General features: G+C 36.2%; 5 protein-coding genes and 1 non-coding gene across 8 annotated transcripts; 3 read left to right on the top strand and 3 right to left on the bottom strand.

Moving 5' to 3' along the window:
- The first annotated feature begins 440 nt into the window (after positions 1-440).
- On the top strand, positions 441-2,186 carry LOC147546090 (beta-fructofuranosidase, insoluble isoenzyme 1-like). Its single transcript, XM_086634249.1, has 3 exons — positions 441-1,295; positions 1,368-1,856; positions 1,948-2,186. The coding sequence occupies exons 1-3, from the start codon at positions 441-443 to the stop codon at positions 2,155-2,157; spliced, it is 1,554 nt and encodes a 517-aa protein (XP_086490375.1). The 3' UTR covers positions 2,158-2,186.
- A 4,268-nt stretch (positions 2,187-6,454) lies between these two features.
- LOC147546089 (beta-fructofuranosidase, insoluble isoenzyme 1-like) lies at positions 6,455-9,100 on the top strand. 3 transcript variants are annotated; one of them, XM_086636506.1, is made up of 4 exons: positions 6,455-6,624; positions 7,265-8,139; positions 8,210-8,698; positions 8,792-9,100. In XM_086636506.1, exons 1-4 carry the CDS (start codon positions 6,528-6,530, stop codon positions 8,999-9,001), a joined length of 1,671 nt encoding a protein of 556 aa, XP_086492632.1. In that variant the 5' UTR covers positions 6,455-6,527; the 3' UTR covers positions 9,002-9,100. The 3 variants fall into 3 exon arrangements, with proteins under 3 accessions (XP_086492632.1, XP_086492633.1, XP_086492634.1); XM_086636507.1 differs by having other exon boundaries at positions 6,501-6,624; positions 7,277-8,139; XM_086636508.1 differs by having other exon boundaries at positions 6,508-7,131; positions 7,277-8,139.
- Positions 9,101-9,167: 67 nt separating this feature from the next.
- Positions 9,168-13,832, bottom strand: LOC147546088 (1-aminocyclopropane-1-carboxylate oxidase homolog 4-like). The gene is made up of 2 exons (XM_086636505.1): positions 12,835-13,832; positions 9,168-9,587 (listed from the first exon to the last, which is right to left on the bottom strand). Exons 1-2 carry the CDS (start codon positions 13,651-13,653, stop codon positions 9,312-9,314), a joined length of 1,095 nt encoding a protein of 364 aa, XP_086492631.1. The 5' UTR covers positions 13,654-13,832; the 3' UTR covers positions 9,168-9,311.
- Positions 13,833-15,624: 1,792 nt separating this feature from the next.
- Positions 15,625-15,704, bottom strand: TRNAL-UAG (transfer RNA leucine (anticodon UAG)). The gene has a single exon. It is a non-coding gene; the product is annotated as a tRNA-Leu (tRNA).
- Positions 15,705-15,748: 44 nt separating this feature from the next.
- Positions 15,749-16,760, bottom strand: LOC147546086 (uncharacterized). The gene is made up of 3 exons (XM_086637815.1): positions 16,390-16,760; positions 16,220-16,273; positions 15,749-16,136 (listed from the first exon to the last, which is right to left on the bottom strand). Exons 1-3 carry the CDS (start codon positions 16,687-16,689, stop codon positions 15,903-15,905), a joined length of 588 nt encoding a protein of 195 aa, XP_086493941.1. The 5' UTR covers positions 16,690-16,760; the 3' UTR covers positions 15,749-15,902.
- Positions 16,761-19,436: 2,676 nt separating this feature from the next.
- On the top strand, positions 19,437-20,732 carry LOC147546085 (uncharacterized). The gene is made up of 2 exons (XM_086635893.1): positions 19,437-20,055; positions 20,143-20,732. The coding sequence occupies exons 1-2, from the start codon at positions 19,437-19,439 to the stop codon at positions 20,730-20,732; spliced, it is 1,209 nt and encodes a 402-aa protein (XP_086492019.1).
- The last annotated feature ends 2,635 nt before the right edge of the window (positions 20,733-23,367 follow it).

Here is a 23,367-nt window from a genome sequence, read left to right as displayed (position 1 = left end):
TTTCATAACTGAAGGTCCCTAACCCCTCCTATATTAATGCTTGTGTCTCTCCATCAAAACAAAACAACAAACTTACGGAGAGGATTGGGGTTAGAAGACTTCCAGGCTTTTATCTTGCAGTTCAATTAACTTAATCAACAATGGCTGAAGGTATGTAACTTCCGCACTATTAAAATTTAATTTTCTAACACGATATTCACTCTCAATCTTATTTTACATCTTTCATAATATCTAACTACTTTCTTTTCTTTGTTCTTGTTATTGGATGGCATTCAAATTCCTGCAAAAAACTAACAGACCCAAATGGTAAGTTGATGTGTCTAAACTTTTTACCATATTTCTTTTATCAATCATCTTCACATTTCTTGTTTTTGTTTTCCTAATTGAAAGTTAGTAGTCTTATCTTTCAATGTGACTTCAAATCATGAAAAACAGGGCCAATGTACTATAATGGAATCTACCATCTTTTCTACCAATACAATCCCAAAGCTCCAATTTGGGAACAAAGCATTGTGTGGGCACATTCTGTATCAACAGATTTGATCAATTGGATACAACTCGACCCTGCCCTTTTCCCTTCAGCATCCTACGATATTAATGGGTGTTGGTCCGGATCTATAACGATTCTCCAAGGCAATGTACCTGTTATACTTTACACAGGCATTGATTCAAACAACCATCAAGTGCAGAACGTTGCAGTACCGAAGAACTTATCGGACCCTTATCTTAGAGAATGGACAAAGCCCGATTATAATCCAGTTATTGTACCGACCAATGGGATTAATGGAACTTGGTTCCGGGATCCGACAACTGCCTGGTTAGGCCAAGATGGGCTTTGGAGAGTGTTAATAGGTAGTATGATAGATAATAGAGGAGTAGTACTTCTATACAAGAGTAAAGATTTCGTCTCGTGGGCTCAAGCTGAATACCCTTTACATTCTGTACCCGGGTCCGGTATGTGGGAGTGTCCTGATTTCTTTCCTGTATCGTTGACGGGGAAGGAAGGATTAGACACTTCGGTTAATGGGAACGGCTTAAAGCATGTTTTGAAAGTTAGCCTTTTCAATACGTTGTTTGAACACTACACGGTTGGTCAGTATTTCCCTAATGAGGATCGATATGTACCTGATAATACTTCGCCTGTCGATTCAACCGGCCTAAGACTTGATTATGGAAAACTTTATGCATCTAAATCATTTTTCGATTCATCAAAAAACAGAAGGGTCTTGTGGGGATGGACTAACGAATCCGATACAAAGTCAGATTCTATTGCAAAAGGCTGGGCTGGTATTCAGGTAAGCTATAGTACCATTTTTTATTTTTTTTTCGTTTATACAATGTCATGAAAACTTGTATATGATTTACAGGCAATTCCGAGGACTTTATGGCTTGACCGAAACGGAAGACAACTACTTCAATGGCCCATTGAAGAACTCGAAACTCTTAGAGCAGATGAAGTCCAGTTGAAACAAATACCTCTCCCAAAGGGTAGTCTAGTTGAAGTTGAAGGAATAACAGCTGCACAGGCAGATGTTGAAGTAACATTCCAATTGCCAAGTTTGGAAAATGCAGAGGAATTTGATCCAACTTGGACCGATACGGAATGGCTCTGTGGCGAAAAGAATGCCAGTTTTGAAGGTGATGTTGGACCTTTCGGTTTATTAACTTTGGCTTCTAACAATTTAGAGGAATACACTGCAGTTTTCTTTAGAGTTTTCAAAGCTCAAAACAAGCATATAGTGCTTATGTGCTCCGGTGGTAAAAGGTCATCTTTAAAACAAGATCTATATAAACCCTCTTATGGGGGTTTTGTAGATGCAGATTTGAGTGATGGGAAGCTTTCTCTAAGGAGCTTGGTATGGTTTTCAATCCTCTTCATAAGTTGTTTTAATGATTTGGTTTCGACTTTCAAATGAAGTACATTGTGCTCTTGTGTTATATTTGCAGATCGATAGATCGGTGGTGGAGAGCTTCGGTGCCAAAGGGAAAACATGCATTACATCGAGGGTTTATCCAACACTAGCCGCGGGGGAAGAGGCTCATTTATACTTGTTTAATAACGGTACTGAGACTGTTAATGTTGATAAATTGAAAGCATGGACGATGAAGGATGCCAAGATGAATATCAACATCGGGGAGGGTCTTGAAATTGATTAATGTTTGAGATTGTCGTATTGTGGTTGAGTTTTTCGGATGGAATTAAGTAATTATATGCACTACTTTTAGTAACTTTAAATTTCGCCTTACTTGTGATCAACTCTGCCTCTCAGCATATGCTTTATTAGAGTTGAATTACCCAGATCTACCACTATCATGTCAAAGTCAAAATATACTCATAAAATGATTTGATCAATCAGATTAGGCATAAGTGAGTCCTACATAAAATATGGCCAGCGCTTTGGGGAAAGCTAAATAGTTTCCGGGGTGTGAAATTTTAAAGGGAATATGTAGAATTTTTGAAATTTTCCGGGGAAATAAATTTTAAGGGGAGAAAAAAAAACACTCCACCTCACTTCTCTCTCTCCACCTCACTTCTCTCTCCACCTCATCGTCTTCTCCGTCGAAGGTCGCCGGCCGAAAAATTTTCCGGCCGGCGACCATGAAAAAAAAAAAAAAAATTCACTCTCTCTCTCTCTCTCTAGAAACGGTTTCCCTTCGCCGGAGTTCCGGTCTGTTGAAGAACACACCAGATCGGTTTGTTGAAGAACACACCAGATCGGTATGTTCTTCAACATACCAGTTCTGGTCTGTTCTTCAACAGACCGGAACTCCGGCGAGGGGAAACCCCTTCGCCGGAGTTTCTAGAGAGAGAGAGAGAGAGTGAAAAAATTTTTACTTTTTTTTTGTTCATGGTCGCCGGCCGGAAAATTTTTCGGCCGGCAACCTTCGACGGAGAAGACGATGAGGTGGAGAGAGAGAAGTGAGGTGGAGAGAGAGAGAGAGAGGTGAGGTGAAGAAGCTATTTTGCTTTCCCCCTAAATAAAATTGTCAAACAAATTTGACCAATTTTTGACCAAGTCTTCACACCCCGGAAACTATTTAGCTTTCCCCAAAGCGCTGGCCTAAAATATATGCCACTAACCATGATCCGTGACACTTGAATAAAAATAAGAAACTCTTCTAGTCTTTTAGTTTTTTTACTTTCAACTAAAGAGTGAGGGAGACTCGTGTTGTGCGTGTAGAAATCAATACCAAACAACAATATGCAATAATCAAGCAGACGCTCAAAAACAAACACACCCAAGCGATCGGCGACCTCAAAAACAAACTCTCGAGCACCATCTTCACTTACATCCCGAGAAGCAGAAATAATCAAGCAGACACTCTTGCAAAATGGGGAAGACAACACCGCCAATCGCGAATGTGGAACACTTTTCCAAATTTTCTTACTCGTTCTAATTTGATGTAATTAGTTGTTCTGTTATTCTCAACAAAAAAAGCAACAATATGCAAAGAGAAGAAGATTGAGGAAGAGAGAAACCTTCAAGGTAAGCTAGGATTTCGTTGGTTGTAGTTAGGTTTAGATGATAACAAATAGATAAATATGTACTAAAGACAAAAGACTAAAAAGTCATTAAAGAAAAATGACTAAACTATCCTAATTATTGCTATAAATTAGAGATATTTTCTTTTTGACCCCTTAGTTTGTGATCAGCTTTCTTAATGACTCCTTTTTTTCGTATATTCAAATTTGGCCCTCTTTTTGTGGTTGCGGACTTGTGTTCTTAAAGTGAAAAAACTATTGCAGAAAATTGACGGTACATTTATTATTTCCCTTTTTTTCTATTTAGTTATAGAACCAACCTAAAATTTGATTATCCTTCACCATTCTTTAATGGGGTATTTGAGATTTTTTTCCCTGGGTCATCTTGAAATCTTGATTTCTGATTTGGGTTTGTTTTGGATTTTAGGAGTTTATACTACAAGTATAGTTTCAGAACATGGGAAGGTCGAAAGATTGAAAGATCTAATGAATGGGAAGAATCCATAACAAAACTACCACTAAATTTGATGAAAAACAAAAAATCAATAAAGTTTGATTTGGACGAAGAAGAAGATGATGAAGATTTTGATGGTAAAGATTTTGAAGATGATGATGATGAGTCTGATGATTCTAATCATTCCATCAATAAGATCTATGTTAAACCCATGATGGATAATGATGGTCAAGGAGGAGGACCTCACTGATGATGCCTAAAGAAGACATGCCACTTATTGGGATGATGATGCATAAAGGAGGAGGAATACCACAAAATGGGATGATGATGCCACAAGAACTTTTCAAGAACTTAAAATTTAGACCTATAGATTCTTGTTGGGTAACTCCTCCCTAAACCCTATATCACTCTTAATGATAAGAACATAATATTTACTTCAAATGTCTTTGTTTTGTTTACAGATTGCTTGAGTTGATTTTATAAAACTTTTCTCTAAATACCTAATTTGAGTTTTTATGTGGCTACTTTTGAAAGTAATTTCTTTAACCTTTATTTGTTCTTCGTAAACTAAAGATAGAGAGATTTAATAGTTTTCTTATTTATATATTGATTCATACGAATGATGATGGATGATTTATATTCCTCCTTCAGATTCTCAACAATTATTCCTATGGATTTGGTAAATAGAGAGAGGAAGAGAAGAAGAAAAAAGAGGAGAATGATAAGGGTAATTGTGGAAAGAAATAGATTAAAAGTTAAAGTTAACTGACGGTTTCAGAACAAAGGGGGTAATTTTGAATTCACAAAAAATATGAGGTCAAAAAAGAAGCTGGTCACAAACTGGGGGCCAAAAAGGAAATAACGCTGTAAATTATTTGAATAGGGAGCTTTCACCAAGGAAGTCAATAAGTCAGCAGATTGATGAAGTTTACACGTGGACATCTTTCCTAAAGTCATCATGGAGGCGAATCCCACGAAGTCGACACGAGTTTCCTGGGTGCTTCAACCTGTTATGGCCTAGAGGTAAGCTATTACGACAAACCAGGTCAACACGACCAATCAACCAAGCCTGTATAAGCATTTTCCTTACACTGAAAAAACATCCTAGACTTGAACGTTACAGTGGCTTTCAAAATTTTTTTGGAGGATTTGTTTCATTGAATTTCATAAGTAAAATTCATCATCTGATCATTGATTCTTCATCATCAAGAAAATAACCGAAAATTGCTTTTCGACGTCACGTCTAATACTTATATTGGAAATTTTAAAAGGCCCCCCCGTTTTTGTTAAAAGGCCTCCCCGCTAAAAGCGCCCCTCATTATAACCCATTTGGTTATAGGCCCCCCCTACAAAAGAGCACCTCCTTCATCAATATTTGACCTAACGGCAAAGTTAACGCCGTTAGGTCAAACTTAACCCAAGACTGGTGATGTTGACCACGCCACATCATCATCTTCTCCGGCAGGGTCGCCGGCCGGCCGGCCAAACTTCCGGCCGGCGAGCTTCAAAATATATATTTTTTTTTTATTCTCTCTCTCTCTCTAAGAACAAATTTTTTTTTTTTTTTTTTTTTTAAACTCTCTCTCTCTCTCTACAGATCTAGAAAGAGAGAGAGAGCAGATCCAATGGATCTGCTCGCAGACCCATTAGAGGTCTGCGAACAGACCTTTTGAAGGTCTGTTCGCAGACCCTTTGGAGGTCTGCGAACAGATCCATTGAAGGTCTGTTCGCAGACCTTCAATGGATCTGCTCTCTCTCTCTCTCTCTCTAGATCTATAGAGAGAGAGAGTTTAAAAAAAAAAAAAAAAAAAATTGTTTTTAGAGAGAGAGAGAGAGAATAAAAAAAAAAAAAAAATTTGAAGGTCGCCGGCCGGAAGTTTGGCCGGTCGCCGGCCGGAAGTTTGGCCGGTCGCCGGCCGGAAGTTTGGCCGGCCGGCGACCCTGCCGGAGAAGATGATGATGTGGCGTGGTCAGATGATGTGGCAGAGAGAGAAAATGAGATGGAGGAGAGAAAATGTGGGTGAAATACACCTTTAAAGGGGGGTTTTTTCACCCATTCAAAGAGGGGGGCCCTTTAACCAAGCTAAGTCAAATGATTTTTACTAAGTCAACGAAATCATGGGGAGGCCTTTTAACAAAAACGGGGAGGCCTTTTAAAATCTCCCTACTTATATTTGATTGCGTAACTAAATTTTAAATTAAAAGTCATAGTTTAGAATGACTTGGATTCTGTAAACTGAATAGATATTTCTTAATTAGGAAAAAAATGATAATTGGTGGGTTAGTGGGTAGGCACTAATAGTTGACTAACACCAATTCCTTCTGATCGATGCAGCTAAGAACTTATAATTATTCATTTTTAAAACAAATTAATTGACTTAAAAGACTTGCTTAAAAAAATTGTCATCTAAGTTTTAATTAAACTCTCTCTATCTCTATCTCACTAGAGAAAGTGGTTCTTTAATGGCACTTATAATTATTATTAACAAATTAATTGACTTAAAAGACTTGCTTAAAAAATTGTCATCTAAAGATTTAAATAGACCTCTCTCCCTCTCTCTCTATCTCTCTAGAGAAAGTGGTTTTTTAATGGCAACACCATCATCAAAAATTGTGGCATCAGATGAAGTTGGGGATCTTCTAAAACCAAGTTTTCACTTTAGACCTCCTAAAAACTGGCTCAATGGTAATTAACTACTTAACTCTAATACCCAAACATTTCCTATCATTAGCTAAGTAGTAAATTTAGTTGCATAATAAATTGTTTATTAGATATCAACCAATTTGTGTCCCTGGAATAATTACAAAAATGATTATGTAAAAGCACTTTTTTTTTTTTCAGAAAAGTGTTTATTTCAAAAACAACATTTTTTTCAAACCCCGTTTTTTCATTTTCAAAGAAATGTTTTTCGGGACTAACAATTTTCGAGAAAACGTACCTTGAAATTTACTTGTTTCTCTTTGTATCCATAAATACTCAACAATTAGAGATGAGCTTATAGTTGGGTAATACGAGAGAAACAATCAATCATTTGTCGTCTCAACATCGAATGACCATTAACCGATATTCACTCTAATTTGTTCTCTATATCTCCTTTTACTTTCTACCTTTCATGATGTCTAACTATTTCATTTCTTTGTTCTTATTGTTGGGTGATGTTCAAATTCCTGCAAAAACTAACAGATCCAAATGGTAAGTTTATTAAACTTTTTACCATCTTTCTTTAATCCATCATCTTCACATTTTTTGTTTGTTTTTCTCATTGAAAGTTTGTAGTCTTATCTTTCAATGTAATAAATTAATGATAATGGCTAATCACTTCAAGTCATGCAAACAGGGCCAATGTACTACAATGGAATCTACCATTTTTTCTACCAGTACAACCCCACAGCTTCAGTATGGCAAGAAAAACTTGTTTGGGGACATTCTGTATCAACAGATCTAATCAATTGGATGCCACTTGAGACGGCCCTTTTCCCTTCAGAATCCTTCGATATTAACGGTTGTTGGTCAGGATCTGTAACCATCCTCCCAGCAGGCAATGTACCCGTCATACTTTACACAGGCATTGACTCAAACAACCATCAAGTGCAGAACGTTGCAGTACCCAAGGACTTATCCGACCCTTATCTTAGAGAATGGACAAAGCCCCATTATAATCCAGTTATTGTACCGACCGATGAGATTAGTGCGACTTGGGTCCGTGATCCAACGACTGCCTGGTTGGGTAAAGATGGCCTTTGGAGGATGTTAATAGGTAGTATGATAGATAACGGAGGAGTAGCACTTCTATACAAGAGTAAAGATTTTGTTTCATGGGCCCAAGCCGAAAACCCGTTACATTCTGTATCTGGGTCAGGTATGTGGGAGTGTCCAGATTTCTTTCCTGTATCGTTGACAGGGAAGGAAGGATTAGACACTTCGGTGGATGGGAACGGCTTAAAGCATGTTTTGAAAGTTAGTCTTTTAACAACGGTATCTGAACACTACGCGGTTGGTCAGTATTTCCCTAATGAGGACCGATATGTACCTGATAATTCTTCGCCTCTTGATTCAACTGCCCTAAGGCTTGATTGTGGAAAATTTTATGCATCTAAATCATTTTTCGATTCGTCGAAAAATAGAAGGGTCTTGTGGGGATGGACTAACGAATCCGATACAACGGAAGATTCTATTTCAAAAGGCTGGGCTGGTATTCAAGTAAGTTGTGGTACAGGTTTTCTGTTTTTTCAGTTTGTACAGTGTCATGATAATTTTGTATGATTTACAGGCAATTCCAAGGACTTTATGGCTTGACGGAAACGGAAGACAACTACTCCAGTGGCCCATTGAAGAACTCGAAACTCTTAGAGCAGATGAAGTCCAGTTGAAACAAATACCTCTCCCAAAGGGTAGTCTAGTTGAAGTTGAAGGAATAACAGCTGCACAGGCAGATGTTGAAGTTACATTCCAATTGCCAAGTTTGGAAAATGCAGAGGAATTTGATCCAACTTGGACCGATATGGAATGGCTCTGTGGTGAAAAGAATGCTAGTGTTCAAGGTTCTATTGGTCCTTTCGGTTTATTCACTTTGGCTTCTAGCAATTTAGAGGAATACACGGCAGTTTTCTTTAGAGTTTTCAAAGCTCAAAACAAGTATAAAGTACTTATGTGCTCTGGTGATAAAAAATCATCTTTAAAAGAAGATCTGCATAAACCATCTTATGGGGGTTTTGTAGATGTAGATTTGAGTGATGGGAAGCTTTCTCTAAGGAGCTTGGTATGTTTTTCCAATCCTCTTCATAACTTCTCTTCATAATTTGGTTACAACTTTCAAATGAAATACATTTATGCTCTTGTCCTATATTTGCAGATTGATAGATCGGTCGTGGAGAGCTTTGGTGCCGAAGGGAAAACATGCATTACATCAAGGGTTTATCCAACACTAGCCGTGGGGGAAAAGGCTCATTTATACTTGTTCAATAACGGTACTGAGACTGTTAATGTTGATAATCTGAAAGCATGGACGATGAAGGATGCCAAGATGAATATCAACATCGGGGAGGGTCTTCAAATTGATTAATTTTTTAAATTGTCGTACGTATTGTGGTTGATTTTTTTTTATTGAATCAAGTTATTATGCACTACTATTAATAAATTTAAATTTCGTATTGCTTGTCAACTCCGTCTCTCAGTGTATGCTTTATTAGGTCAACCAGATTTACCACTATTATATCAAGCTCAAAATATGCTCATAAAGTGATTTCATTAATAAGATTAGGCATAAATGACTACATAAAATTGGGGAAAAAAATCCCTCAATTTACTTTATTAGTAGTACTTCATTCATCTACTTATAAAGGTAGCATCACTTTCGATAGTAATTCATTTTCTCACTTATCCCTCACAATTTTAAATCCATTAATCAAATTTTTCCTACACAATGATCTACATGTGGCTTGTTTCCAGAACTCTGTCAGTGTAAAATTACGGTAACGAGGTGGGTTTTCAAGTGACAGAAGCTCCGGCAATGGACCATAAATTTCATTAGAATCTTCTTCCCTCGTACGAGTTGGGTGACAAAAAATAGGAATTGATATTCTTGGCTCCGACGACCCATTCGCCAGTACGCGATGCTCCGCACTCTTATACTTGTCATTCGATATTATCTGATCATCAAACTCCAAAATTATATTTATGAAAATAGTAAGATTCAAATAATGGTTTTTCTAGATCAGTGGTTTAAGTATACCAACTTTATTGTTAAATTCACGATTATATAATAATCGGAGATATAAATTTATATAGTTGACACGTAACACTGTTTCGTGACAGTCAATTGTCACAGTTTTGAAAAACCCTAATTTATAAGTTTCTACATTACCCCAAATTACTTATTTGCGACAGTTTCACATATCACTGTTTCGTGACAGTCAATTGCGACAGTTTTCAACTGTTGAAAAATTCTTATGTGACAGACCTCTACTGTCACTTATATCCAACTTTTTCTAGTTGCGGCACGCTTTTTCTGTCACTTTCTATTCTATTTGTGACACTTAATAGATTAATTCCATCTATTTTTCTTTCCAGACTCACCCGTCACATTTCCGACATCATACTTCGTATATGACGTCTTTTCTCTACCAAAATTTTGTACTTTCCCTTCAACGGAGAGAGAATTCCTATTTTGACTTTTAATTCCGGAATTCAACCCGCGAAATTTTCATAATCATAATTTTCTTATGATAACTTCCCTTTCTTACCAATTATATTTTGGTATTTTCTTACCACGAATAGAATATCTCTATTTTGACTACGTATTCATCCGTAATATTTCCATGTCACACTTTGTCTATGATAACTTTTATTCATTTTTAAGTTATAATTTTGGAACTTCCTTTCACCTAATAGAGCGATAGATTATCTCTTCAACGAGTAAAATATCTCTATTTTGATCTTTAATTCCGGATTCAGTCGTGACTTTTTCAAAATCATACTTTATGATGTTTTTTTATTTTTCTCCAAGTTAGACTTGTTTCATCTATTTTGAGTTTTCTTCCGGAATTATACCCGTGACTTTGACATTTTCACACCACCATCTTTTTTGGTTGTTAATTTTCCAATATTTTTTGGCAATCCAATAATAATTTTCTTGTCGATTCTCAACGGCGCAACAATATTATTTTGTTGACACTTATTAGGCAATGTTTTACTTGTCAATCTTAAACACAACAAATTATTTGTTGTCACTCATTAAGTTCATACTTGACGTATTTATACGACAAGATATTGATCATCACAACGTGTATGTGTGTGTGACGGATCGAGAAGACGTGTGCCACACGTGTATGTGTGTGTGACGGATTGAGAAGACGAGATCCGAGAATAAAAAAGAATTCAAAATATATTTGAAGATATGTGAAGATATTTGAAGATATGTAATAGTAAGTATAATATATTCAGAATATATTATATTAAGTATAATATATTCAGAATATCTCTTGTAACTATTTTATAGTAATAATAGTTAGATTTTATATTATTTCCTAGTTTAGTAATCAGAAACTAAGAAACCCTAAACCATAAGTTATCTATAAATAGGAGAGGTTTCTAGGAATTGGGCCTGTAAACGGTAGTTTATCGGATCGGATATAAGCATACATGTATCCAATCCGATAAGCTATTCGATATCTGATAATTATCCGACGGATATTATAAATCAATATCCGAATCAGATAATATTAACGGATATCGGATAATATCCGAAACTCTAACAAAATTATAAATTTTTAACCATTAGATCTAAATAATAAATCTCAACTATACATTTTATATATTATTATGAATAAATTTAAATTTTTATTATTTTTTTATATTACTTATCGGATACGGATATTTATCGGATCGAATATTAGTGTATCCATATCCGAATCCGATAAGCAGATATCCGATAAGGAATATCTGAATCAGTATCCGATATCTGAAACTTCAGATATTCTTTTAAAATTCGAATACGGATGCGGATCGGATGTCGAATATTCAGATATCCATTGACATGCTTACTAAGAATCAAACTCATCGAGTTATGTCTTGTCTGACCAATGTAACCGATCAACCCCACAATTATATGTGGTGATTATTAATAAAGAAGTTATTCTCCGTGGATGTAGGTCATGATTATCCGACCGAACCACGTTATATTATCGTGTCTTTATTTTATGTTCATATTTCCGATTATTATATAATCGTGAATTTAACATTTATAGAAGTATTGCAGCATCTCGAGTTTTGTTATACGAAATTTCTGTTAAAGGATGTTCCTGAATAAGGTAAGGTAAGATTAAAACATGGACTAAATATGTAATAGGTCACAATCAGAGGTTGTTTTGCAATCAGGTGAAACATAAGGGCCGAACTGTAAAACGCAGGTTGCTCGTGTTCATGGGGCCGAAGTAGAACGTAAGGATCAAAAATATGAGCCCTAACCTTGAGATTTTATGTATGTACCCGACCAATAATTTTGTCGCGTATGTTTGACTACACGAAGACACGAGAGGCCAACCGTGTGAGACCGCTGAGGTGGTTTGACACACTGGTCATGAGGTTTTAGAACTAAAGTGCTCCACTATTTTGCCAAAGTTCTCGTTTGGTTGGCCCTCGGTACTCAGGAGTTCGCTACTTCTAACCGCATGACTAGCTTGTAAACTAATTACATTGATTGAGACCTCTATGCTTTGTATCACATTAGATACATGATAAAGTAAAGAAGAGAATAAAGTTTGCTTCCTATCATGGATATTGGGGAGCACTCTCTTATTCGAGCTCGGTGATCGAAAATGCATTATCTATTCAAATTGAATAGTAGCACGAGGTAATCTCTTCAATGACTGTAGAGTCCCCTTGTAGAAGAGTGACATACAACTAGGGACTACTCTTTCTCGAGGATATGAACGGTCTAAACTTGCAAGACACTTTAATAGCTTCCTTTGGGTAAATATTAAATGTATGACAAGTTTTGCAAATTCGACCATTTTTATTTATAGATGAGTATTTATAAGTCTCGTCTGTGAAACATCGAGACCCTTTTGTCAATTTTGAACACAATGTGTGAGACGTAACCTTTTTGGAGATGTCCCAATATGCCAGCCAAATAGGTATTCCTATAAAAGGGGCCAAGTTCAATGACACAAAATTAAGTTGTTGCTTCGGCAAGAGGATATGGTTTTCAAAAAAAAAAAAAAAAAAGAGGATATGGTAATTTCTCCTATTTTATAAGGACATATTTCTCACCATCATAATTACCGTGGTCAATTTACTGAATCAATTTGGTCAAATTAGATTGTTTAACAAAAGCTTTTCATGTTCAAAAATTTTCTATAGAGAAAAATGGAGTGAGGTGAGAGAGAGAGAACTGACCTGCAGAAAGTCTCCGACGTTGATGGTGATAGATCCTTCGATTGGCTTAACATTAACCCATTCCTCTCCATGCTTAACTTGCAACCCACCTATTTGATCTTGAATTAACATCGTTATTATGCTCTGATCTGTATGTGGAACAATCCCAACCGTCCGATCAGGCTGAGGACAACATGGATAAAACTGACCAAGCATTATATTTGATTCAGTACATCCCATCTCATTCAACAATCCTGATCTCACACCCAATCCTTCACACATCAACTCCAGTAATGTCCCACCAAGTGATTTTGCATGTTGGGCCCACTTCACCAATTGGTCCCTACACACTTTAGGAATCTTTTCTACTTCAAGTGGGCCCGGTCCTAGTATTATCTTTAGAGTATCTCTCCAGCTGGCAGCTTCTGATAGGTAGATATCAGAGTTACTCATATAGCACACATTTTCACCTCTCCCGTAGTGAATCCTTTTTACCTCAGCCGGTAGTTCATGAAACAATCGAACGGACGAGATTGCTTCATCCATTATAGTCTTTGAGATTCCATGGTTAATGATTTGGAAGAAACCCCAAGTAGAAGAAGCTTCTCTTATTTTATCAACGATTTCAAGCCGTCGATGGTAAGAATTCAAGTCGGAGAAATCAACGATCGGGATTTGTTTGGTTGATGTAGGTGATCGTGGTTTTAGATCTGAGAGAGTTCCGAGTGGGTGAACGAAAATTTGAGGGATAGAAGTGATACCTGAGTCAAGAAGACCTTTGACTCCGATCTTGGAATCGTCGAAGTTCTTGATTTCTTGAAGTCGATCAACGCACTCCATTTTTTCAGATTTCAGATGGTCTCTTAATTTTTGCCAAAGAATCAACTCAATGTTTCCATTATTTATACACCCAAGATGACGTCACTTAGTTGATTGGAATCTTTGCACGTGTACAGGTGACTAGGTGTAGTTGTTAGGTCATTGAAGACAGGTGCACCACAGTTTAGCCATGACGTTCCAGGAGGCCGACAGTCACTAAACCGCCTTGATACTGTCCGTCTGGGTACGGGTCTTAACTCCAAGGACCGGCCTAGGTCCGAACCTAGTTCGTGATTTTTGGATGGATTGATCCATGTACAAAAATTTCAGCGGGTGTCAACATATGTTTGTAGTCAAAAGAAATTGACCAACATTTTTAGATGGTGTTTTTCGCCGCTCCCTTACCAAACATCAATCAGGGACATGTTTGAGGATGTGAATAGTGTGTCTGGTAGAGACCTTTCAAATAACAAGTTCCTTGGACGTAACCCCTCAACTAGTTTTTGACAAACAAGACATTTAGGGTTCAAATAAAATCATTTCTATAATTTTTAGCTAATTTTATCTAACTGTGGATACGATGTCTAAACTTAAACCTTGAAGGAGATGCAGACTACATAGTTAAATCTTACTTTGTATTATGGAGTATGGACTATTGGATGAGTGCCTATAGAATTCCAACTTCTGATCGATCGAAATACATAAAAGCGATGGGTACATATATTTAATATATAGAGAGTGTTTTTTGTTAAAAACTTAAGTAATCTTATGTGTCAAATTAAGTTTTTCAAGTTGAGTATTGCATTGAAGATGTTCTAATTTTAATTGCGGATACATCGTTTGTTTTTTCACTTAATAAGTGAACATCACTTCTAAGTGGTGTCAAAGTATGTGCAAAAAAGTAATATCCTACTTAGAGTTTATTCTTTCGCACTTACTTTCTAAGTGCTAAGACAAAAAAGACCTAAACAAGATTTAAAATTAGAAATACCTACAACTACCTAAAACCCTATGCATCCAAAGGTCGATGTGTTGGAAAACTAAGCAAAATTTTCCGTGGCACAAAACTTTGGCTGGAAACAAGTTTCTTTTGTTTCCTCCAAACACTATTAATTTTTTATTTTTTATTCTTCTTCCTCCATCTTCCATTCTCACCACTATCAACTGCGACAACCATGAATCTCCAGCTGCCGTCTCTTTGTTCCTCTCTTTCTTCAACCCTCTCTCTCTCTCTCTACCTCTCTCCTTTTCTATTTTTTTATGTACTTTGACTAATGTTATCTTTTATGGCACAAAACAAACTCATTACAAACTTTAGTACACAATCTTTGTTTTCGCCATTAAAACTTCAGTATAATCTATCTCAAACTTGTTTATTAATTATTAGTTATATGCAAGACAATTCACATTTTTATAGCGCTTCTAAGTGATGAAAAACATTACACTTATAAGTGATAAAAAAACAAACAACATTGCACTTATTACGCGATAGCACTTATTAGTAAGTGATATTCACTTAGTAAGTGTTATCACTTATAAGTGCTAAAAAATCAAACACCCTCTTACTTTGTATTATGGACTATGGGATAGAGTGACTATAGAATTCCAACTTTTGATCGACTGAAATAAATAAAAGCGATTGGTACATATATTTAATATGTTAATTATGGATTCATGTAAGATATAAAGAAAAGAAGTGTGTACACCATTCTTTGACTCCTAAATTCTACACCATTTTTGTTTGGGTTTGAATAGTTTGATAGCTTTCATTTCCATAAAAGCGACTGAAATACATAATAGGATTGTGAAAAAGTTAATGCTCTTAACATTCTCTTACATAAAACCTCAAATAAAGTTGGGAATTAGACTCCTAAATTCTACACCATTCGGTTTGATAGCTTTCATTTCCATATAATGGGATCGAAATGCTGAGCCTGAGGCACCCGGAAGAAGAAAAAGCGAGAGAGTTCAAAAAACTAATTTAAAAAAGATTGACAGCTGTGGGATTTGAACCCACGCCCTTTCGGACCAGAGCCTAAATCTGGCGCCTTAGACCACTCGGCCAAACTGTCACTTGGTGATAAACAATCTGCTAGATGCTATTCTAAGAAGTACATGTTCACAACCATTATAGACTTGTATTAAGATTTACAAGAATTGTACCTTGAGAAAACTTAAACATAAATGGATTTGGTGTCCTATACCAAAGATTTTAGGTCACTAAATCTACTAGATAATCAAAGTGTGGATATTCAATCTTATATTTTACATTAAACTCTAGCTATTTCAACAGACTTTTTAAGAGCTTCAAGTAGACTTCTCATGATTCTTGGTTCACCAGGAGGCGATCGATCTTTCATATTTCCATTTCTTATAGCTCGAAATACTGGACCTGAGCTTTCTGTTGCTGGATAAATCAAACAATCAATGTACACGAGCACCTCTGTCTCACCGTTTCCTATCGTAATGAACCCCAATCTAGCTCCTCCTCTTATTTTATCCACCTGTTTTGAATATCAATACATAAACTCATTCTTCACAAACAAAAACTATTTTTGCCTTCTAGATATAAAATTATAAAACCAACCTTTAGAGGAAGAGGAAGTGGTAGATTAGCTCCTTGACATAGACTATTTGCCCACTTTGAACCGCATTCACAAAAAAAATCGAAGTTAGATTCAAACTGTTATATATTCTAAGATATGTATAACATTATATGGAGTATATGTGTGTGTATGTGTGGGCGCACTAGAGTACCTGGAAAAGCAAAGTTTCGAATCTTGGGATATCGATATTGGCAGGTAATTTCATGGTTCCAAGAGATACTCCATCTTCGTTATCGTTTGTTTGAACAATGTCGTTATTTGTCGCGGAAGACTTAAACACAATAGCTCTAGTCCGATCAGCGGATAGTTCACTAAGCTTGGGGAATTCAATGTGTTTTTTGTTAAAATTAGTCACTTTGCGGGCATTGAAGTGATGAAGAGATGGGGATGAATGTGGTAAATTTGTTCTGCTAGAGGTGGGATGGAGAAATTGTCTCACAACAGCTACCATGGTGGCTTTGGCAAAGGAGGAAGTAGTGAGAGAAGAGATAATATTGAAAGGGTTGAAAATATATGGAAGAGATAATAGGATAGGATAACCTTTTTTTTTTTTTTTGTTGAAAGGTGGATAACCTTTTCTTGGCTATAGAGAGTTGGTGCCATAAGTTATATCGGTCTCTGTTGTTACCAATTCCGTTTTATCGGTCTCTGTTTTTATTTTGAGATTTTTCGTAACTGATTAACAGACTTTTTCAGGCTTCAATCCTAAAACCCTAGTCTACAAAATAAGGGTTTTTTATCCAAATGAATCCTGAGGATGAAGAAGGTGGTGTGTTGGGTGTAAAAATTTCAATTTTCAATCAGTGAGAAACGGTTAAATTGGTTTCAAAAGTTCTTTTGTTGAGAAGTGAGCAGATGGTTCCATTTTTCACTTTTCACTTTTTTTTTTTTTTGAAAAATCGACTACGATCTACGTTAGTCGTTACAAGACGTTGATACATCATGAAGATGTGATAAACACGACAACCGTCTAAGTTAAACTGAAAATGAAAGAGACCTCAAGCCCAACAACATGAAAGAAGCTTAAAGCCCGACATACTTATTACTTTTTAATTGATTGATAGCTTTAACTTCTTTTCTTTTTAATTGATTTTTGCTTCTAGGCTTTTTTATTTCTTCAATCTACTTCAAATTTTCTGTGAGACATTATTTGCTTTTGTTTTTGGAGTAATCAGAGAATCAAATATTGGTAATAAGAGAGCACTCACCCCAACAATGAAAAATACCGATTTTTGGCATGCTGCATGCACATATTTTGTTTCTTAGGGTCCGATTGATTCGTGTGAAAATATATGATGTGAAAACCATCATTTTTTAATGGGAAAGAAAACAATTGTTTTCATATGTGAATTGGGAGTGCCTATAGGAAAATGGTGGGTGTCTTTAAAACTAATGGTCTTTTCGTCGATATACCAATTCTTGAGGGTGTCTATAGAAAATTCGTTGTCATCTTCTTCCTGCTGTTAGATTGCAAAAACACCAGGAAGAAGATCATCATCAAGTTGGGGATACTTCCCGATCTTCCAATTAATAATTCTCTCATTCCAACACCTTCGGTAAGATTGGTTGAAGAATTCGAAGCAAAGATGAAACCATTGAACTTAAAGCAGATTCAGAGTTAACACTTTGATCCATTGAATCTTCTTCCCAGTTGAAATTAAAAAAGAAATTGGGTAATTCACCAACTTGATGGCGATCTCCCATTGTTGGTTGTTATAAAGATGTAACAGGGTATGTGATATAAGAGACAGATCGAGATGAAGAGATCCGACGATCAAGATGAGTCAAAGAATTGAGATACGTCTGTAACACGTGTATATACGTGACGGATCGAGAAGACGAGATCCGACGATAAAGAAGAATTCATAATATTTGATCATCTTCCAAGATATATGAAGATCCATAATATTTACTCTCTTATGTTTAAAATATATCTTGTAAACTTTCTGATGGTAATATTAGATAGATCTATAACATTTCTTAGTTTAGTTAGAAGAAATTAGGAAATTGTGATTTCTCTTTTAATAAGAGAGGGTTCTAGGAGTTAGATTATCGAGTTATGTCTGACCAATATAACTGATCAAACAATAATTTTTCCGTGAATGTAGGTCATGATTATCCGAACGAACCACGTTTATATTATCATGACAATTATTTCAGTATCTATCTTCGATTATCACATAATCGTAAATTTAACGAGATGAAGGTCCAAAGCTTAATTAGATGGGTTACTAGTGAAAGTAATTGTTTTTGGTAATGGATGCCATGGTCTCAAATATTTCTTAAAGGGTTAACATAATTCATGAAAGTAGTCTTGAAGACTTGTGTGGGCAGTAAGATATGTTGTTGCTTTCTTACCAGGGTCTCAAATACTTATTAAGGTTTTTTGTCCTACAGATGATCTTGCGAATTCCACGGCTCTTACGATGATTTATAGTTGAACTCTATCTGTGGACAAGTTGTTTGGTTTAATTGGCTGACTACAACTTCGAAAACACCAAACTTAATTTTACTAAGCGGGGAGCGCAAAGAAAATTACTTGGACCCATCATATCACAAGTAGTATGGTCCCATTTACAATAAGATCATCTATATTGATTTGGACTTTACAATAAGATCAATATCTCCTCATCAAAAAAAAAAGATCAATATGTTATATTACATGTGGCTATGTGGCTATGTGGCTGCCCATTATATTATTGGTAAGCATTGGATGCCTATAGACTAAGTGTCTTGGATATTGTTAAGAGGCATTATAGTTGCCCATGGATAATACTTAAACTTGAAGTAATGAGGTGCCTTCATGTAGAAGATAGTTGCCTCCACCTCATGCATGCAAGGAGGAGGTGCCTCCATGCATGATTCAAGGCACAAATTTTCTACACATGGTTAGTTCATGTGTCATCTTTATAGCTACTTCATTTGGGTATAAATATACCATAACTTGTTGTTATTTGAGGAGTGTAAAATCCAGAGAATAAAATCAATAAAGTTTTCTTGAAATCTTGTCATCTTTAGTTAATCTCCATCTTTCATAAAAGAGTTATTTTACTTGTCATCTTTAGTTCATCTCCATCTTTTTATTTTACGTTATCAGCACGAGGTTCTAACCAAGTGGGGAAATAATTCCAGTTATAGACGAAGGGTTGTCTTGAAGACCGTTTGAAAATCAAAGTAAGTTGTGTTATTACTTTTCAAATGTCGAATCTAACTAATATAAATTTTGCAGTTCTTGACCTAACAGGAAGTAACTATCTGAATTGGGCTCCTGATGTTGAATCTCATTTAGAAGAAAGGAATATAAAGAAAACCATAGCAGAGGGAAATAATGAAACTTCTCAGAATCGTGCGGCTGCACTGAATTTTATCCGACACCATCTATGTGAAGATCTAAAGTCGGAATATTTAAATATGAGAGACCCTTTATTGTTATGGACCGGTTTAAAGAAACGTTTTGACCATTTAAAAAGAGTTATCCTTCCTAAGGCTTTAAATGATTGGTTGCATCTGAGACTGCAGGATTATAAAACTGTTTCTGAGTATAGTTCTGTTTTATTTAAAATAACGACAAAATTGGCACATTGTGGTTTTCCTGTTAGTGAAGAACAAATGCTGGAGAAAACATTTTCTACTTTTCATGTATCTAACATGAACCTGCAAGAACAATACAGAAATATGAATTTTAAATATCATTCTGATTTAATCTCTTGTCTACTTGTTGCGGAACAAAATAGAGAAGTTATTATGAAAAACCAAGAGGCTCGTCCAACAGGTTATTCAGAAGTATCTGAAACCTATGTGACATCTTATGGACGAGGTGGTCGTGGCAACGATCACAACAAAAATAATAGAGGTGGTGGCTACCACTCTAGAGGACGTGGTCGTGGCAACGATCACCAATTAGATACTAGAGATGGTGGCTACCACTCTGGAGGACGCGGTCATGGGAACAGTCAAAGTTGGAATAACAGAGATGGTGGCTACCACTCTGGTGGACGTGGTCGTGGTTACGGCCGTGGTCGTCGAGGACGTTATAATAACTCGAGTACTAGACATCATCCATTTAGTCGACAAGACAAAGGAAAAAGGGAGTTAAATGAACCATCTGAAATGCAAACTAAATCATGTTATAGATGTGGCATGACAGGTCATTGGCAAAGGACCTGTAAAACTTCAAAACATCTGGTAGACCTTTATCAAGCGTCGTTAAAGAAATCAACGACGAATACAGAAATGAACCAGATGGAGATAGGTGGTTCCTCCTATAACACTGGATTAGATGTGTCTGATTTTCTAGTTGATGAAGTGGAAATTCATCATACTGAATCACAAACCGAGTTATTTCCTGTTGATTACGGCGGTAATCTGGAGATTCTAAAAGATTGTGTCCCAGCAGCCGAAAGAGATATATACGATGGTAGCTTTGATCATCTACCTCCCGCTGAATTTGACAAACTACTTGATGAAGAGTTTGACAAAATTTTCCCAGAATAGTGTTATATTTGTATATATATATTACTTTGTTTCTTAAATAATTAATGTAATATATTGTCATGTTCGTATAATACAAATATGTTATAATCTTATGTCTTATTTTTGTGTACAAAAGGTATGGATTACAAAAAGACAATATCAAAGGATGATGAGGATATATGTGTAGTTGATAGCGGAACTACAAACTCTATCTTTCGAAACAATAAATATTTTGAAACCTTAAAGTTACACAAGGCTAATGCGATAACAATCGCTGGTTCATCTAGTCTCATTGAAGGCTCTGGTAAAGCAACTATTATATTACCGCATGGTACGAAAATAACCATTGATGACGCATTGTTTTCAACCAAGTCTTTGAAAAATTTATTAAGCTTTAAAGACATTCGTCGAAATGGTTACCACATTGAGACTAGAGATGAAAATAATGAAGAATATTTATATATTACTTCAAATACTTCTGGCGAGAAGCATGATTTAGAGAGACTGTCGACTCTTTCTTCTGGACTGTATCTTGTAAGGATAAAAACGATTGAATCATATATTGTCGTAAACCAGAAGCTTTACGACCCTAGTGTGGTGACACTTTGGCATGATCGTTTGGGACATCCTGGATCTACCATGATGAGTAGAATAATCCAAAATTCTCAAGGACACCCATTACAGAACCAGAAGTTTCTGATAACTAAGGATTTTAATTGTAAATCCTGCTCTCTTGGTAAATTCATTGTAAAACCATCTTTCACAAAAGTTCATATGGAATCTCCTAAATTTTTGGAAAGGATTCAAGGAGATATTTGTGGTCCTATTCACCCATCATGTGGACCATTTAGATATTTTATGGTATTAATTGATGCATCTACCAAATGGTCTTACGTTAATCTTTTATCAACACGTAATAATGCTTTTGCACGATTACTAGCTCAGATTATTAGACTACGTGCTCATTTTCCAGATTTTCCTATAAAAAAGATACGTCTTGATGGTGCAGGAGAATTTACATCAAAGGCTTTTGATGCTTACTGTCAGGCAGCTGGTATTGATCTTGAACATCCTGTAGCGTATGTTCATACCCAAAATGGTCTAGCAGAATCATTTATAAAACATCTACAACTAATTGCAAGGCCAATGTTGATGAAAACTAAATTGCCTATTTCGGCATGGGGATCTGCAATATTACATGCTGCAGCTTTGATCCGTCTTCGGCCCAGAGCAAATGGTTATTCTCCGTTACAACATGTTTTGGGTCATCAACCAAATATTACACATTTACGTGTGTTTGGGTGTGCGGTGCATATCCCTATTTCACCTCCAAAACGTACTAAATTTGGACCTCAGCGGCGGCTGGGTATATATGTTGGTTTTGACTCACCATCTATCATAAGATATCTCGAACCTATGACAGGTGATACTTTTACCGCACGTTTTGCAGATTGTCATTTTGATGAGACAATTTTCCCACCATTAGGGGGAGAAAATCCGTCTACATCGGATAATAAACAAAATGATTTATGTTGGCATGCAGAGAGTTTGTCTTATCTAGACCCTCGAACTAGTCAGTCAGAACTAGAAGTAGAAAGGATAATACATTTGCAAGGCATTGCAAATAAACTACCAGATGCATTTAATGATGCTGCAAGGGTAACAGAATCATATATCCCTGCTGTTAATGCTCGTGCACGAATTAATATTCCTAAAGGATCAGGAGAAGCTGCTATAGCAAATGAGTCGTCTAAGCCACATCAGAAACGTGGACGACCAATTGGTTCTAAAGATACTATTCCGAGAAAGAGAAAGAACCAATCACTAAATAATAGTTCTCTAGAAGAGACTATAAATGATACACCAACACTTTCTGAACCAATACCCCTTGAAGTGGGTAAAGCCCTTCATGAGACAGTGTTACAAAACAATGAGGAAGTCTCTATAAATTATGGATGGTCAAAGGAAGTATGGGACCGAAATGAAACAATTATCGACGAGGTATTCTCTTTTGCAGTGGCAACCTCAATTCTGAAAGAGAATGATGATTATGAACCACGCTCTATTGAGGAATGTCGACAAAGACCTGATTGGTCGAAATGGAAAGATGCAATTCAGGCAGAACTAGATTCACTCAATAAGCGTAGTGTTTTTGGACCAGTGGTCCTTACACCCAAGGATGTAAATCCAGTTGGGTTCAAATGGGTTTTTCTAAGAAAACGAAATGAAAATAATGAAATCGTTCGCTACAAAGCACGACTTGTGGCACAGGGTTTTCTACAAAAACCTGGGATAGATTATGAGGAAACATATTCTCCTGTTATGGATTCCATTACATTTAGATATTTAATCAGTCTAACTGCTCAAGAAGGACTCGATATGCATCTACTAGATGTCGTTACTGCATATCTATATGGCAATCTAGATACTGATATCTATATGAAGGTACCTGAAGGATTCAAGTTACCTGAGGGAAAACCACGTGTCATGTATTCACTTAAACTTAATAAAGCTTTATATGGTTTAAAGCAATCAGGGCGAATGTGGTACAATCGCCTCAGTGAATACTTGACCAAGGAAGGTTATGTAAATGATCCGATTTGTCCATGTGTGTTCATCAAGAAATCAAATATTGGATTTGCTATCATTGCAATAT

Source organism: Eschscholzia californica, unplaced genomic scaffold (assembly GCF_041429995.1).
Source record: "Eschscholzia californica isolate CP2 unplaced genomic scaffold, dmEscCali1.0.p SCAF_4, whole genome shotgun sequence".
In the NCBI taxonomy this organism is placed as follows: domain Eukaryota; kingdom Viridiplantae; phylum Streptophyta; class Magnoliopsida; order Ranunculales; family Papaveraceae; genus Eschscholzia; species Eschscholzia californica.
The sequence above is the reverse complement of the archived record's forward strand: the minus strand, read 5'-3'. Positions and strand labels throughout refer to the sequence as shown.